This window comes from Alligator mississippiensis, chromosome 8 (genome assembly GCF_030867095.1).
Source record: "Alligator mississippiensis isolate rAllMis1 chromosome 8, rAllMis1, whole genome shotgun sequence".
Classification (NCBI taxonomy): domain Eukaryota; kingdom Metazoa; phylum Chordata; order Crocodylia; family Alligatoridae; genus Alligator; species Alligator mississippiensis.
Window position 1 is genome coordinate 6826771 of NC_081831.1, and position 15991 is coordinate 6842761.

The following is a 15991-nucleotide window of genomic DNA, read 5'->3' on the forward strand; positions in this document are numbered from 1 at the left end:
AAGGAAGAGGCTTGTAGGGTAGAATATGTCTGTCTGCAGCTGAAGAAGGGCCTTGCAGTGCCCACCCCACCCCACGGGCAAGAGGAGATAGAATTTGAAGGGGTTGAGGCTGCAGGCCCTATGTTTCTTCCTGGCTCTAGTGCTATTTGTTGCTTCACCATTCAAAAAAAGGGAAGTTTGAAAACTGGAGGATCCAGACCCAGACAAGCTGAGTTTGGTAAAGTCATGAATACAAATGTGCAGGAGGGGCTGAAGGTGCCTCATGGACAGCTCTGGAAAGTGGAGTCCACCAAAAAGGACAGCAGCACTGCAGCCTTCCCATGTTCACCGTCTATACCCCACCAACATGGCTTGACCCTGATATGGAGGGGCAATCTCTAGGAGCAGGACAGTAGCTCAGTCTCCATGGGGCAGTCACATCTTTGGCTGTTTCTCAGAGGCCGGCAATCGGGACTGGTTGTTGCCTGCTTCAGTGTGGGAATGGAGTGATACCACTTCACAAAGCCCACTTAGGGAACATCAGAAGGTGACCCCATGTCACGCTTCACTGAGGCTGAATTTACACTGCTGGCTTCACCATGAAAGCCCCCATTTCCAGTTTTTAGAGTCATCTGGTCTCTCAGAATCCATTCACTTTCATATAGGCTTAACCATTTTTCTGGTACTTACCATTACTATGTTAGCCAGATGGGCAGATACGAGCGCATAAACCCCTCCAGAGGAACCCACCACCGGTGCAGTCATGTCAGCTACTGATACCGCCAGGGAACCTTGGAAGAAGCAAAGGGTTTATTGCAAACTCTTCCTGAATACAAATCCTCTTCACTGCCCTTGCCTGCTCTGTATTAACTGCTGCAGGTCAGCAACATTGGGGGGAAAGTAAATTGACTAAAGACGCTAAATCAGCCTTGCAGCACCGCCAGCAAAGTGACTGATCAATTCTTTTATGTCTGCTTTAAAACTGCAATCAAATATATTTGAACCCCCAGGAAAAAAAATAAAATAAAAGCCCAACTAATGTAACATCAGGCAGCAATGCATCAAAACGTGAACAGCAAAAGGAATTCACACCTGGGATGGGAGCAGCAAGCAAGCTTCAGACAAATGTACCCCCAGAGGGGGAAAAAAAAAGTGAAAACGATTTTAGTCCTGGCAAGACAAGCAGTTGTACAACTAGGAGGAACTGGGGACATGTGGCTTATCAGTGGGTTCTGATTTAATCAAAGCCGAGCCTATTACTTGGGACAACAAGGGAGCAATGCAAGCCACAAATAACCTGGGGGCAGCACAGCAGGGTGCATGAAAGAGATTAAACCCAGAAGACAACAGGAAGGATTAATTGCACACGCAAATGTTTCTGGGACCCAGTAAGATTTCAGCTAAGTACAGGCATTCAAAAAGCCCGAGCCTGAATTGATTCCATCTTTGCAGGTTAGTCTAACCTGTGTTGATTGAACCAATTCTCAAGTGAATAGACATTCACTTTTGATTCCAGAAATGCAGGCACGTGCCTGCAGTGGCTCAGGCTAGAAGCTGGGGGGTGCTAGAGTGAGCCCTGGGCTGCAGGGAAGCTGTGCCGAGGGGGGGCATGGCCAGGCCCTGGCAGGCTGAGTATGATTGGGAGGGGGTTTAAACCTCCACCCTGGCCTTTGGCCCAGAATCTGGCCATGCCCCCACCTCTGCTCCAGCTAGAGAGCAGAGGAGTGGGGCAGCCCTGCTCCACTGGAGCAGACAGCACAGCCCAGACCAGCCCAGCCCAGCCCAGGGATACAGAGCATGCTGGGAGGCTGGAGGACTCTGATTTAACTTAAATCAGGAAGGGTCTGGGGCAGATGTTCCATAAACCAGTTTGACCTCAATTAAGTCTGATTCTACATTCAACCAGGTTTATCTCAAACTGGTTTACATGCACTGAACTTCTGTTCTGTTACAGGTTTAAACCAGTTTCTGATCACTTCAGCTGGTTTAGGTGTAAGTTCTTTTCCTAGCAGTTGTGATTAGGGCACTATTTGGAAGTCAAAAGGGTTCTATTCACAGCTTTCCTGCTAAGTCATTGTGAACATCTCTCCTCCCTGCCTTGCAAATGATGCACGCTCACCTTGTAAAATGGCTAGAGGGCTGCAGAAAAAAAGCACTAAATACAATTAGGGCAAGTGTGACTCGAGGTACAGGCAGGCGTAACAACTTGCATCTGTAGCAAATGCTACCACATTAAGCTGTTACGATGCAGGATCCTATAAGAATACGTGAACAGAGAAACCATTGCAACATCATCCCTGCTGCATTACAGGGATTTACCTGACTTGTATCACTGCAGAAGCATGTAGATGTACCAGTTTGAGCATAACAAGTGATGCATCGAATGGAAGTCCCCTCCCAACACTTTTATCTAACACCCGTGGGAACGAGGCCTATGCTGGCCTTGTCTAGCAATGATGGGACATGCTGGAGAACAGCAAGGGCTGGCTGCCAGTTGCTTAAACTCTCTTCTCCTAATAGCTTTCTTTTCTCATTAATGGTGTTGTGGTCCTCTGTTTCCCTGGTGGCCCCAGTTGGGCAGGTTATTCAGCTGTGCTCTAGTTTCAGTAAGCACGTACCAAAACATGAACTTGCTGGAGCTCTTACTGCCAGTGCCATTTTGACAAGAACTTCAGAGCCAATGCAGTTTGATTTTTCCATTAAGGTCTGTGACAAAACCCTCTGAAAAATCAACATTGTTCTTTGCTTTGTAAGCAAGGAGATGTTTGTGTCAGATAAGCAGCACTTCTACACCTGACAGGGAGCTGACACCTGTGACGGGGGATCCTTGCTAAGGCTGGGATGCAACCTTTTGCTGCTAGTCCTTAGCATCTTGATAAGGGGGCATAACTACAACCTCCCCTGCACTGAGAAGGAAATGAAGACAAAGGGCATTTCTGCCAAGTGAAGGTACAACTGCAGCATGTACCAGCAGAGCTGAGCTATATTCACCTTGCTAGCATAGGTCATGGTGGCCTGGGCTCCAGCATGTGCCAGGATCCAGAGTTCATACTTGGGCCACCTGGAGAACTGTGCTATGGCCCCTAAAGCCCATGCTGTGGCAACTCCATCACTTCTGGTATCTTCGCTAGCAAGATTATCCTTACCTAGGTATGCTAACCTGTAGTCATCCAATCATCAAGACAAATAGGGCTGAAAGTGACCTCAGTAGGTTAACTAGTCTAACAGTGCTTAAGGCAGGCCTGCCTTAGCTGAGTTAAGGCCAAACCCTAGTAAATTCTGAGGCTCCTTAAATGTTCAGGTGGTGCTCGACATTGTGGAGTCAGGACCCATCTGACAAGGCAGGTCTTGGGGCTGGAGTTGAGGACTCCTGTGCTCAGCCTCCCAGTTAGAGTCTGGCTGGGTCAAGTTACAAAGCTGAATTTTGGACAGTAATTGCAGAGATGAAGAGAGACAGAACTGGCAAGAGCCTGCAACATGAAGCGGAGCTAATAGAGATGACCATGTCTAGAGGACAGGGGAAAACCACAAAACAGCAGAAAGCAGAAGAGTCCTGAGCAGGACAAAAGCTTCTAATGAACTTTATATAGCTTTTCTACTTATTCAGCTAATACAAGGCTTGGCTGAAGGCCAGTCAAACGTCAGTGCTACATTGTGCTAGGAGCTGTACAGGCAGGGTAACATTTTCCGAAGTACGTATGTGACGGGCAAATGGGGGCCTCCCTTCCACTGACTGCCAGTGAGATTTGGGCACCTAGGGTGCCTGTACACAAGCCCGGAGGCTGCTCTAACATATTGTAATTAATTGAGTCTGCTGGAGCATGGTAATTACCATGCTCCAGCCAGTCTCCGCGTCCTGCGTATGTGCGTCTCCATGCTTCAAAATGGCGGCGGGGGCACTTTAACTAAAGCTTGTTCAACGAGTTTTAGATAAAGTGCCCCCGTCAGCATTTTAAAGCATGGGGACACTGATACACAAGATGGTCCGGGCATTGTAAGTAGAGCAGCTCTTGGAGTTGCTCTAATTAAAGCACCCCCCAGTCTCCGGAGCATGTGTAAAAACACCCCTAGGTGCCTTAAACAGTTTGAAGAAGGCTACCCACAGACCCAGCTCCCACCTAACATATCAGGCAAGGGGTGCTCTTAGCAGGTCAGAGGAGTAGGTATGGGTCTGCGGGATAAAAGCACAATAAAATAAATAGTTTATCATGAAACTCAGCAGCCATCGTTGTGCTGCTCCTGAGCTAGACCAGGCAATGGGTCATGATTCAGTCTGAATTAATTTCCCTGTCACCCCTCCCCCCATAACACTGATTTTGAGCCTGCATTGCTGCTGCATGTCCCTAAGCACACCAATCGCCCTCTGATCACAACCCGGTCCATAAGCTATTTGGAGGTGACATCTCTGCCCTGCTGGCTCAGCTAAACTGTCCAGTACACGAGAGGTGGGAAGCGTAGAGTCCAGGCTGAGCTTAGTCCCTTCCTCCTAGGTGGGAAGAGGAGTAGCTGTCTCACAGAGATGGCTCCCGCCATGCACTGCAGTGCAAGATGTGACCACTGCCTGGGGTGGGCTATGTAAAACAGGATCTTCATGCCCCTTTACTCCCCTGTCAGGTGTGCAAGGCAAGTGATGATTTTGTCCTGGGTTTTTGTCCGTCTAGGTTCCGTTTCATATTCTTCATTTTGGGAGCTTCACATCACCTCTACTGCTACTGTAGTCACATGCCTGCACATCTGTATTGGTACAGAAGCAGATGAGTGCACAGGCTCCTGGGAGTTTTCAGTTGAACTTGTCCTATCTCTTTGCTACCAGCAGAAGCTGAAAGAAAAGGCTTTCAAGCTCCTGTTGTTCCAGACTCAGAGCTTGCAACTTCAATCAAGGTTACTCCTTACAAACCTACTGGAGCTCACAAGAGGACCCCAGGCTACAACAGATCTTAGGGCATCATTCGGAGTGTGATTTCAGTGCCACCACTTGTACAGAATAATGGGAGGACATAGTGCTGGGACCAAGGGTGAAGTAGGGTAGCAGCTTTGCTAGTGAGGATTGCACTTGGGTGTCAAGGTAGAGGAGACAGCTACAGAGACAGAGTTGGTACTGGACAGAGAGCCATTGGGTCTGAGTGGTTTTGATGGCTTTCATTGGCAGGTTATGACAAATTAGGTGAACATGCAAGCCTGTGCTTCTGAAAACCTGGTGGGATGACATCCCTGTTATCCCTGTGATTCTGCAAGAGCATGTCTGGGGAGAGGACTGGGACATGCCTGGGAAGGAACAAAACCAAAGAATCAATTCTCACTATGGGAGCATCAGGAGTCATTTCCCCTGCAGAACTGTAGTAGGTATTTGACCTCAATTTGCAATATAAAGTGCAATTGTTTCCCACAGAGTTAAGTTTTCAATCTAGAAGCTCATTTCAGTCATTCATGTGAGAAAAGGCAGGCTTTGGTCATGTTTTAACTGCAAATCTTAGCACATCCTCAATGAAGGAGCTGACGCCTCTGCAGTTTTGGCAGCCTAAAGAACACCCCTCCAGGGGAAAGGGTCATTGCCTTCTCAGGCTCTTATGCAGCTCAGCTGAGTGACTCGTCCACTGCAGCTCTAAGGGAGAAGTTAATGAGGAGCCATTGAAAAGAATGGGATTTACCGTGTTAAATCCCTGGGATCTGCCCTGGAAAAGTCTCCTTTAATCTCACTCTCTCTGTGGACGTGAAGGTCCTAATAGCAGAGTCAAGCAAAGTGCAGAGAGCAGGATTAGGAATAATGAGCTCTCCCTTCTGATGAAAGCCAAGAAAGAGGTATGTGTGCATGCATGTGTATCTTATTTGTGGCCCCCATGTGTTTACGAGCCCTGAGCTATCTTGGATTAATGCTCCCTGCTTTGCTCACTCTCCAAGAGCACTTCAAAGCATAGGGAACTTGCTTTAAATCAAATGCTGTCAACTCAATGGCCAACCAAATCTAGTACTGAAGGGATTTGGGGTACACCTCTCCTTCCCATGTGCTTTTGAGGTAACTTTCTCCAAGTCCTGTAATAAAAGGGATCCTTTCCCTTCACTTTCAGCACAGCCTTCCACAGCCCCATGACACAACCAAGGAATGGAAAGCTTGCCTTGGAGGGGGCAGCGTGCATGTGTGAAGGGAAATCAGAGAACAAATTAAGTAAGTACAAATAAACACAAAAAAGATCCAGTGGGACCTGGGGTGAACGGAGAAGATGTGCCCTCTCCCTAAGAGGTGTGTGCATTCAAGGTGGATGGGGGGAGGTTAAAAAGGCCCAGCTGCCTACAACCTGCAGGTCCTCAAGCATTTGTGGAGGCTCTGAGCTGCTAGAGAGGAGGGGGAAGACTGCAGAAGCACTCTCCTCTCTGCTCCTGTTAATGGAAGTGGTTCTGAGAGCAAGAACACTCCACCTGTAACTCAGCGAGGGAAAAGTGTGCCAGCAACTCGACTGGGGTCTGAGCCAGGCCCCCCCCCCCCCCCGCAAGCACCTGGGCTGCACAACGTGGGCTGGTCTCCCCACTCAAGTTGCTTTACTCTTTACATTTGAAAGGATTTAAGGGCAGTGGTTCTCAACCTGCGGCCCATGTGACATCCCGTTAAAACGTTTTTTAAACAAATACACAAGAAGTAAGTTGTGTGGGTGCAGCCCACAGCACACTGAACGCTGCCACCCTGGCCCACAATGGCAAATAAGTTGAAAACTAGTCTTTTAGGGTGTTCGAAGCCTTTACCTTTCTATGCGTAGCAGCTGGTCAGACTCAGCCCAGGGCTCAGCAACAGCAGCAGCAAGAAAACAACTTGTACACTGGAAACAACTGGGTTTGCTCTGGTGTTTAGTGGAATCCATGGCAATTTCACTGCCTGCAATGGCCCTTGGACTGCGTCTCACAGAGCATGCTTGTGGTTTCTCCCTCTGCACTGGAACACACACTTATTTGCACCATGCCTATTTCTAGCTTTCTAATCCAATTATTACATTTACTGCCTCCCTCCTCCCAGGACCTTCACCCACCAAAGAGCAACATTTGATTTATTACCACTCAGTGCAGCGCATTTCACAGCAGCTTTATCTGTTCATTATGGAAAAAATTAAATTATGTTGCTGAAAAAAAATCACCATAAATCGTGAACTAAACCAGTCAATCTTTGTCCCCGCGCTGCTGTGAATCTCAGATGTTCTTGTGCACTCCTGTTTTAATTAGATGTTGATCTATTGTCAGCTAACTTCCTTTGCCTCCAAACTGCTGCAAGTGCCAGGCATAAATAAAAGCAATGCAGCACAAACTAAAAATCAATCTGTCCACAAGGATCTGCACTTGAATCGATTCCCAAGTTATTGGCATGTTACTGCTTAGGCTTCAACCAGAATCCTTCTGCTGCAGTAAAGAAAGACCCTAGGAAGTGCTGATAACTTTAAGGCTCAGCTGAGGTGTTTCATCAAAGAAAGGAGATCTGGACCAAGACTGCGGTGTGTCTGTGCCCCAAGCAGAGCCAGAACAAGCTTGGGACTTTTGGGGGCTTTGAGCAAATCATTTTCCTTGGTTTCCATGGTCCATGGAGTTCAAGTCCTGTGAGTTTCTCCTGAGGCTTAGCAATTCTTTCAAGGCACCAGGGCCACATAAGTTGCAAAAAAAAAAAAAAAAAAGAATAAAAGCAAATGGAAAGCTTTACAGTTCCTTGACAGAGTTGCCTGGTTTCTCCTCTCATTTGGAAATGCCTCTAAGGTGAATGAAGAACTAACAGAAAGCTGCCATCACTGCTGAAAGAACTGCTGCAACAGAAACATGGAGGCACTTTCCTACATGCTGCCCGCATCAGCTCTTTCCCAGAACTGCCTAATGTCATTTCCCAAAATATGGCATCCTGAAGAAGCTATTTCCAAAAAAGGACTTCATGGTACCAGCAAATTGATGTCTCCAATGCTGTAATCTAACTGCTAGAATTACAATAGCAAGGTCAAATGGCCAGTATCATCCCAAGCATGGTCTTTGGCAAGGGGAGTAAAGAACCTTTTGTCCTACCCTGGAAAGATCAATAATGGGCATCTTTCCTCCTGTTTCAGAAAGCCCCAAAGCTTTGATGAGGTTGAGGGTGATAATCCAAGGCTGATATCACTTACCCGCCACAACTCCAGCAAGATAGACAAAGCCAATCCTCAGTGCTCCATGCACCATCTCGAGAGGAACCCCAACCAGAAGCTGAAGCACGACGTTGAGTCCAAGGTGCTCTATCCTGGGGCAAAGAAAAATAACAGTTGCATTTTTTTCTGTCTCCCCACTTGCCAACCCATGATGTGAAGATGTCTTGGAACTAAAAGAGCCACAATTTCTTTTGCTAAAGCTTAGGGAGTTCTCATCCTATTCTTCTATTCTTCAGACATTAACCTGCAGTGATTTGAATCAAACCCTTTCAGGGAGTGCATTTCAACACAGTTATTTTAGTTATTTTAGTCTCTCTTTTTGATGCCAAATTATGCACTGCAAGGATCAAACTTTTGTAGCTCTAGACCTGCTGACAGAAAGACAGTGAATAAAATATCCTGCCTGAACACGTTTTATTGTATGAAACAGATGCTGCAAAATGATTTCACCTTTAAGCAAAGTCCTGTTTAGTGTAGTCCTCATTATTGCCAACGCATAATTGAAGTTATTGATGCATGTATAACATCAGAAATAGCTGCTGCGTGGAAGTAAATAGAAAGCTAGGAAAAAATCTTGTTACAGGAATCATGGGATTCAGAGTCAACATGCTTGGAAAAAGTTACCTCCATTATGTCTACTAATAATCTTTGTGCATCTTAGGTCCTTTCAGCCAAAGGCCTCAAAGTGCTCTACAAATATTCATGGGTATTACATCTTTTTACAGCTGTAAGAAAAATTTGCAAAGAATTAAGTACTTAGGCCCATGCAGTAAAACAGCCACAGAGCCAGGAATCGCGATCTGCTGCTTTCAGTGCTTGACGATAACCCCCTGCTCTGTACATTCGGTTGACAGGGGGTTTCTAAGCAACAGGAGGATGGATGCAGCTGTCCCCCTTTTGTCTGACTGGTACGCAACACATTATATAACCTTCAGGCCAGCCCACCACAACTCTCATTTGGTGGCCCATCCTCATGTGCTCAAAACAAGGTCAGGAAAAGGCCATGGAGATTGTGTTGGGTGCCTTTATCTGCACTTGGGGGATACAGCCAGGCCATGGGGAGATTTGCAAATATGCTGAGTGTTGTTGGAACTCTGCTCCTATCGGGGTATAGCGAAACTCCTACTAAGAGTGCTGGGATCAGAGGTAAGACATGGCTGAACTCTAGAAAATCTAGCTGCTGTGTACACAAACAATCTTGAGGAAGCATGTGTGACTCCTTACCTGCTCTGGGTTTAAAGGACAGAGCTGCTGTGTTTGGTCATTAGTTCAGAGAAGTTGGGATCTTACATCTGCTAGGATGCTACTTAGCACATCCACATTGCTTTCCATATTTCAATTAATCCCACAAATATTTATGCATCCACCCTGTTATTGAAGGCAACCCTGCAGCTTTAACAATGGTACTGCGTACTCCTGGAGAGCTCAGCTTTATCCCTCATGTTTACGCTGTCCTAACATCCAATCGGTTATTCTCTTCCCAAAACCTTGGGCCTTGTCCCAATGGAGAAATAACCCAGAATGGCTGTTGCTGAATAGTTTTTCTGCACACTCAGTTCTTGAGTGAACACTCCTGCTCTACCCCAAAAGTGCCCTAATAGACTTACAAAACAGAGGACCTTCCTGCATGGGGGCACACAGAGTTGAATGAGAATGCCCGTATGTGGTATTACTGCGGGTGGCTAGTGCACTTTAGGGTGATGCCCTCACTATTTCTCATTAACTTCCCCATCACTTTGCTTGGAGTATATATATTCAGTTCTTTTGGTCTTTTCTCATGTTACACCTGTTGTAATTTTCTTAATAGAAGGAAAAAAAACCCTGTTGGTACCAGCCTGGCTGCTGCATAGCCTCCCAAAGGATATCATGGCAGCTTCATCCTTTGGAACATTTTGACTGACAAAGCATTAGAGCTAGAACTGCACCAGAGCATAGTCCTGTCCTTACGGGTAACATGGACTAATGCCTCAACAGTCCTGTTTTCCTCTCTAAGGATCTCTATTCATGCTCCCATCCATGCACTCCCACGCTTCTATTTAAAGCCTGCAATGTATCATTATTCAAAATTACCGCTCCAAATTGACTGCACTTGTCGTCCTTGCTCTGCATGGTGTGGCCACTGGGCACAGTCTCTTTCTCACGTCCACTCTGCTCAGTGATGTACAAGGAACTCAAGAGGGACTAGCAAAGATCAGAGACTTGCAAAGAGGAATAAAAACATCTTAGGCCATGTCCAGGCAAATGCAGACATGTGGTATGCGGCGCCGCAGACCTGTCTGTGGTGCCACACACTGCACATGCAGGCATTTCCCGTGCAGCTACTTTGCAGCACAGGGGGTTTCCTTGGCCCCGGAAGATCCTGCAGTCAAAATACCCACACCAAAAAAAAAAAAGTGGGGTGATGCATGCGCACTGCCCAGAACTGGAGCCTGGCTTGCCGGAGTCATGCTCCAGCTGCTGGCCAGGCTCCCTGCTGCAGGAACGCTGAGGCTGCAGCTCCCCAAGGCTCCCATAACCGCAGGTAAGGCTGCTGGGGCCAGCACAGTGCCCTTAGAGGCCTCATTTCACAGGAAAAAAAATAGAGGTTTGGAGCTAAAATGTAGAAAATGTCAGAGGGAGGGGTCCAACATCATCAAACAAAGTACTTGTCTTTTTTGTTAAAAAAGCAGCCTTTGTGAGAGCTGATTCTAGTTGAGGACCCTGAAAGCTGTATCAGTTGCTCTGTTACAAGCTTGTTCATGAAAAACGTCTCCAGGAGTGATCCACGCATTCCACTTTCCTGTCCAGCTAAGAGCACCGAGGTTCTGTACTCTAGAAGCACCAATAAAACATAATTAGCTTTCTCCAGCTCCAAAAGCGCCATTCTTGAAATGACAATAAGGTTGATTTATTGGGGTCTTAGTCTTCTGTGGGACCAAACAAATGGGGCTGAGAATCAATGCAAGTCATTAGTTATGGCAGTGTTACGAATGGGCAGGCCCCAGATAATCAACATGAAAGCATGAAGGGCAAAATTTACAACTTTGCCTGCCCCCCAGGCCTGTGATAAAGAAAGCTCTTTCCATCAGGACTGAGGCGCACACAGTACATTTTTGGAATCTTTCTAAAAGCACAGCAAGCCAGCCTTAGCAACTGCCTTCTTCGACACCTTCTGACTGTCACCAGCACACATAGAAAGGCCTACAAGCGCAGTAAATTAAGGAGGAGTCCAAATTACCATTTTAAAGTCTCAGCAGGAAGTATAACAACAATAGTCTCCACACCATTATATTAACCTGCCCTTTGAAAATGAGATGAGAATAATGAGTCCACAATAAAAAGATTATTCTCTTTTCAGAATGTATCCATTTCTCTGATAGGGAGGAACATAACAAATAAGTTGACAATAAATGATCATTTAGCCACCTAACTATTGATACTACTTCCTCATAAAAAAAATACTACTGGGTTTATGATGCAAGTAGGACTGTGCATAGGTTTGATGGTTATGTAGCTACATGATATAGAATCCACTGAAGAAATAATAAGGCTCTCTGGGATAAATCTGGAATATTTACAAAGGTTAGACATTAGCTACTCTGTCTTCACTACCACTTCCCTCAGAAACCAGGCACGGGTGTGAAATAAACTTGGTAATTAAAGAACTTGAGAATTTTTCAAATGGGTGTGAATTATGCCACACTTCTGCTTGCTGAAGCAGAAAAGAAATATTTCATGGATAACAAAACCATGCTGCAATGAACGTAGGAGAAATATAAATGCAAATGATTTTACATTATCCCCCAGCTTTCATTTTTCAGGATCCCACAGCTATGTGTGATCCTGACTTATGGTAAAAGCTATACAACAGACATGCATGCATATAAAAAGAAGGTAAGTATGTATACAGTAGGAAGAATTAGTTGGTGCTCAATAGTTTACACAGAGTAACTTGCTGCTGTTAGCCAAATACTTCCTTCCTCCTCACACTTTGCATGTGAAATCTGTGGCCAGTAGAAGTGTCCCCCTCTCTACCTCCATCATTCCCAACTTCCCCACTCCTCGGTTTGAGGTATATTTGGACCTGGCCTTTTCTGGGGATATTTAGTGCTCAGGAGACATTGGTATGAAAATTCCTTCTTTCTTTTCTGGCCTGCCCTTAGGACAAGTGAATTTCATCTTGGGTGTTACATATGATGTTTATTCCAAATATGCGGGTGAGATCTTGCGTCCAGGACCAATTACAAGCTCAGGAAGCTATTCCCTAGCAAAGCAGGGACATCCATTTGTTCTTTCCAGGCTTTCAAAAGACCCTGCTGGCTGAATGGAGTCTAATTTCTCATTTTAAAAAGAAGTCATTAGGCACTCTCATATTCAGGGTAACAGAGTACCAGCGAAGGTGAGAGACAGACAGGCTGGCATCTCATAGTGAGAAGGAGCCTGGGCTCCTTCAGGCTCTAGAAGCCATTCCTAGGCTGCCTTTGGGGGACTCTCTCAGAAAGCAGACAAGTCCAGAGTTGTCCCAACGAAGCAACCACTTGGCAGGGCACCCTATGACACCCTGTTACCACCAAACACATCACAGTTCTTTGTGAAATTCATGTGTGTGTGTTAGTAGATGTTTTTTCCCCTCCCTACTCTTCCAGCTCTACTTGGGCGCAGCTGTTGATGCTGGGGAGTGAGAGGCATGTGTTTGTGGGGGGTTATTAGTTCACTATTGACTCAAAAGAAAAGCAGCAGTTATTTAATCACCACTTCCAACCCCACCTCCAGGAAAGATGAAGAAACAACAGCCACTACTTCAATATGTCCCTCAAGGGTGTTTGACTTGTTTTACTGCATGGGTCATTCATCTGCAATTGAAAAAAATCACTTTTAAAAATCAGGTTCTAAATCATCCAGAGTTTCTTTCTCTCTCACTCAAGAAACAGCTGTGGGGGGTCTCCAAAGCTCGTGCAATACTTACCCTGCATGCATGAATATGTAGGTTAGGTACCTCCAGGCCTGAGCACGGAGCTGAGGATGATAAACCAGTGAGTTCTTTAGGTATAAAGGATGGGTGACTTGCAGCACAAATCTGTCCAGCACCACTCCGTTGTAAAGAAAAAAGGCAACCTGGAAGATCAGGGAGATTCCTCAGTTAAACACTGTATCCATTAAAGTAAACTACTAATGTCTATGATCACAAGGTTTCTGCTCTGGGGAACTTGCATTCCAATGACTTGAGTGTTTCCAAGCACTCTCTAACACATACCAGGCACTATGAATGCCTCCTGAAGTCAGTGAAGCGAGTGGAGCTGAGGGTGCTCAGTACATTTCCAGTTTGGTCCCTTTTCAACTCTTGTGAGAGCTGTTCATATTTCACAGAACCTTTGAGCATTGCATATCTGCTGAGTTGAGGTCTCCTTTGTGGATGAGTGATAAAACCAACCAGCTAATCAGTTTAGCTTTTCCAAATAATGAGTCTACTTTCTGTCATCCCAAGAATGGAGGCTGCATTAAGAATTTTTTTAAGTATTTTTCTACTACATAAGTTTTCCATCTCTCTGATTTTCAGTATAACGCTCACTATAATTTCTATAAGACCTAATTGGATCTGTACTCCTGAACAATCTTTGGTTGATTTTTTCAAGCTATACATGTTTTCACAGACTAACCAAGTCTAATTAAGATACAATATTTTTAAACTTCAGAAAACAAATGAAGCCCACAAATTTATATACAACCTCACTACAAAAGATCCTAAAGTTGATCGCCACTGAAATGTAGCTATCACATGGGGGAAAAGAAGGAAACCAACCCATGCATGGTGAGGGACAGGGACGCCTTTTATTGAAAAGTAGCAAGACAAACAATGAGGCCTCAGGAACAGTGCTAGGGAATTTTTTAGTGTCCATGTAAAACTTGGATTTTTATGTCCTTATGCAAAAGATCACTATGTGTGTAATAAATTATATAGAAACTAATTTTTATCTAACTAGGAAGCTAAAGTAGAAGGGATATGAACCCAAAGCTCTCAAGATTCTGGGTCTTCCAACCAGCTGACTGACTCATTGTACAATCCTCTGTCAAAACCCATAGACCACTAGCTTAAGCAGAGCTTTATAGTCTTGTTGAGGTACCAAGCCAACAACTGCAGTAGGAAACAGTGAGGAAATGCCCCAGGCTTCCACTTCTGGAGATGTGGGCTCAAAGCCTCTCTTTCACGTGAGGACACAGGAGACAGAGAACATGCTTGTTTCCTCCCAGCCCCTCTCCCTGAACATCACCAAACTAGCACAGAGGTCCGGACTAGCAGTAACCTCTGGTCCAAAGAGACAGGTGCCGTGTGTGTGCATGTGTGTGCGTGAGACAGAAACACTTGGGATTTTCAGAAGCAGTGCAGTAGGTTTACTTGCCTCTACAATGGTGATGGCAATCATGAACCAGGGTGGAGGGCAGCAGGTATAGCTGTCATAGTACCACTTTCGGTCTATCTCGCGGGGCAGGGTTTCATACGCAACGTGTCGAATCAGGCGCTGGGACAGGCTTAGTCCTGTCTCGTCCAGCAGCGCCTTGCTGCACAGCCTCCTGTTCCCCTGCAGAATAGCTTGGCGGAAGCTATTCGACCTTTTGTTACTCATCTGAAAGAAAGAAAAGGAAAAGCAATGAGGCCAAACAAAGGCACAGGAAAAGTCTCTTGAGGAGGGGGTGGGGGCACTGCTGGACTGTTGCTACCAGGCTGCAGCCATCTGAGCCCAAGGCCCAGCATGACCAGAAGAGCAAAAACTATTAGGGTGGAGTCACCTTAGGCAAGGTTCAGGGTGACAGGCATGGGAAGACTGAACATCAGGGTTTGAGACTATTGGAAGTGGGCAAGACCCTTCAGGCTGGGGCTATGTGAATGTGGGGTTCTTCCCAATCCCATCGTCTAAGCAGTTCCCTTTTCCAGCTTATCCAGTTCTCAACTTCCTTCCCTTCAGAATCAGCTGCCCACCAATATGTACCCCCTCACATCCTCCTTCAGGAATCTGAACAAGCCACCTGGTCCATAAAGCAGTCCATAAGGCATCCTATAATGTACCTGTTCAGGGTGTTTGAGCTCTGCAGGGCAGGGGTTCTCTCTGCTGCAAATGATGTCCATTTACAAACTGATAGGCACTGACGTTCCCATTCCCAGGAACTTGTGCTACTTTACCACAGAAGGGGAATTAAAAAAAAATTGTCTCAGGCTGAATTAGCCAAATCAGTTCCAGATTCTATCAGCTGAGCAGAACTCAGTCATTCAAGTCCAGTTGGTGCTACCACCAGCAAGTATCCTCCATCCCAGACTCTTCAGTCTGGGGCTTCAGATACTCCCAAATACATGACAGACAACCTATGTGCAGGCTCCAAGCCCAGAGGACTTAAGAGTTCAGATGCCCCCCGAATCTCACTTGCCCTTAGCCCAAAGACCAAAGAAGCAAGTTAGGGAGGAATCCTCCATTTCCATAAAATAGGCATGTAGCTGAGATCCTCCCATTGGGAGGTTATAGTAGAGTCTTGTAAGGTGTTCTGCCCACCTGTCCAAAGGGTGGACAGGCTACACCCTCTACTACACAATGCCATTCAAGGTCATGTAGGCCCAGGAAACAGACCAGTGCAGCAAAACTACACTTGATCTTAGCCCACAAGAGGCCAGGGGAGGGAAATGATACACTTCTATCATGAGCAAAAATGACCATGCTAGCAACATGGGAGAATTCAGATTTAACTAGTAGTCAGACCCTCCTAGCTATGGTGAGTGTGCAACAGATGAGTAAATTTGTTGTGGAAAGGGTTACAGTTATAATCAGAGGGGCAGATTTCCAGGCAGTTGAGACTCACCACAGTGTGTCTCATTTGTATATGCAATGTGTACAGAATTAGCT

At 45.9% G+C, this 15991-nt stretch overlaps 1 protein-coding gene across 1 annotated transcript in view; it reads right to left on the reverse strand.

Moving 5' to 3' along the window:
• Positions 1-15991, reverse strand: part of RHBDL3 (rhomboid like 3) — a 108585-nt gene that overhangs the window by 18599 nt on the left and 73995 nt on the right. Inside the window, exons 4-7 of the mRNA XM_019494308.2 lie at positions 14501-14725; positions 13069-13217; positions 8103-8215; positions 670-770 (exon numbers count right to left, since the gene is read on the reverse strand). Of these exons, the coding sequence (XP_019349853.1) occupies positions 670-770; positions 8103-8215; positions 13069-13217; positions 14501-14725 (588 nt within the window). The remainder of the gene's footprint in view (positions 1-669; positions 771-8102; positions 8216-13068; positions 13218-14500; positions 14726-15991) is intronic.